Here is a 1,737-nt window from a genome sequence, read left to right on the forward strand (position 1 = left end):
GTTCAAAAATTACGCTTAATTCCAAGGAGATTTGAGAGGTACCTGTTAGCACACCCAGTACACTAGATTAAACTTAGGCGGCGACAGATATGAAGCTAACGCCGAAAAATCTCGAGCGGCCTACATCATGGTTACGAGATTTTTCGACAAGGCGCCAGGCACGAACCACAACATGGTATCACCTAGGCTTTCCACTTCTTTTTTGGAAGGTGATGCTAAATAACAATCAGCAGTTTGACACTCTCATCCCACCCAACAGGGAAAACTAGCTCCAGAGAGAAAAGCGTAGACGCGTCGAAAGGTGTTCATCCTTCAGATGACCTAGAGTAGAGGGGCAAGCAGGTGTAAGTAGGATTGAAATACAGTACTCCTAATAACCATAAAGAAATCTAATAGTTGGACTGACCAGCTACATCAGCGGATCTGGCGGCTGAGATACCAAAACACAGACGTAAGTTAAAAAGAAGTCCATATCCAATTAACTACACGTATCTAACAATGAATTACAAAATGCAGAGATTGAATATAGATACTCTGAAGCACCGATAACTTCGATCCCGCTCTTAGGTGAAAACTTTTCCGACGCTGTGCAGAGTAGCAAACAATGGGAATGGGAGCGTATCATCGGGGGATTATTAACCACGGATTGTGTCAATTTACACCACAGCCAATTGAGACAGATGAGCCTAGTTGTGCTATCTGTACTGTCTGCATAGACTGTGATGTCCCTGGCAGTTGCACTAGCTACCGTGGGTGTACTCAGCAGGCCGGCCTCGTGGAACTGCTGCGGGGGTTGTCAGATGGTTTGCAGCCAGCCGGCTGCGTTACCTTGTGCAGTACCGTGTGTAGAACTGCGTACAGTCCAGCAGTTCTACAAAGTCTGTAGGGGTCAGAGACCCTAGATAGGCAACAGCTGTCGCCCGGTTGTGTGGCCGTGCTGCTGGCCTCTTGGGCAAGTGAAGAAAGTGCCTCTGTGAGTGTCGACAGAGCACCAAATGTTCTGGGCTCTTGTTGTGTCCACAGACACAGGTGAGCCTCGCATCTGCATGCTGGAAACGCCTGTGGTACCAGGAGAAGTCCCCATGAGAGGAGCGGAGTGCGAGCCAGCGGTGAAGGGCATGCCGTGGCATGGTGAGCTCCGGAGGGGCCTTCACTTGGTATTCCACAGTCGGCCTGCTGAAACTCCAGCCCCGGTACCAGTCAGAGAGCTTGCCACAGGCTCCACTCCACCACTTTCGCCTTGCCTCTTGGCTGAGCTGCTTGGCCACTGTGCGGACCCCACTGACTGTGGGTGTGGCCTCGAGACCATAGGCTGGGGCTGCAGTGGATGAGACTGCCCGCTTAGCCAAGCGGTCTGCTTCCTCATTGCCCTCTATCCCCATATGCCCAGGAGCCCATTTCAGGCCGACATTGTGCTGTCTGAGGAGCTCATGGCAGCGGTTGTAGGCCCAGTTTGAGGAGGCTGCTGCACTGCCCCGTATGCCCCAGATGACTGAGGTGTTGTCGAGGCAGAGCCAGATTTGAGGGTTGCTGCTGTCCTCTGTGACACAAGGTACGACCTTCACAGCGCACTCTAATGCCCGGCAGGCACCAAATGCCTCAGCGTCGAAGACATGTGACATAGGGCTCAGCGCAGCTGAGAAGCTGCCCAGCTGTTTATTTCCTTTGTATGTCTATGAAGCCATAGCCCACCTGCCTGCTGGGCCGTATGTGTATGTCTGATCCATCTGAGAAAAC

The 1,737-nt window shown here is 52.0% G+C and overlaps 1 protein-coding gene across 1 annotated transcript; it reads right to left on the bottom strand.

Moving 5' to 3' along the window:
* Positions 1-456: 456 nt before the first annotated feature.
* HCAG_09260 (predicted protein) lies at positions 457-1,673 on the bottom strand (the record flags this gene model as incomplete). The annotated part of the gene is made up of 2 exons (XM_001535760.1): positions 457-482; positions 860-1,673. Coding segments are annotated over 2 exons (840 nt in total), but the record flags the coding sequence as incomplete, so codon positions are not given.
* Positions 1,674-1,737: the final 64 nt, after the last annotated feature.

Source organism: Histoplasma capsulatum, genomic scaffold (assembly GCF_000149585.1).
Source record: "Histoplasma capsulatum NAm1 scaffold_134 genomic scaffold, whole genome shotgun sequence".
Taxonomy (NCBI): domain Eukaryota; kingdom Fungi; phylum Ascomycota; class Eurotiomycetes; order Onygenales; family Ajellomycetaceae; genus Histoplasma; species Histoplasma mississippiense.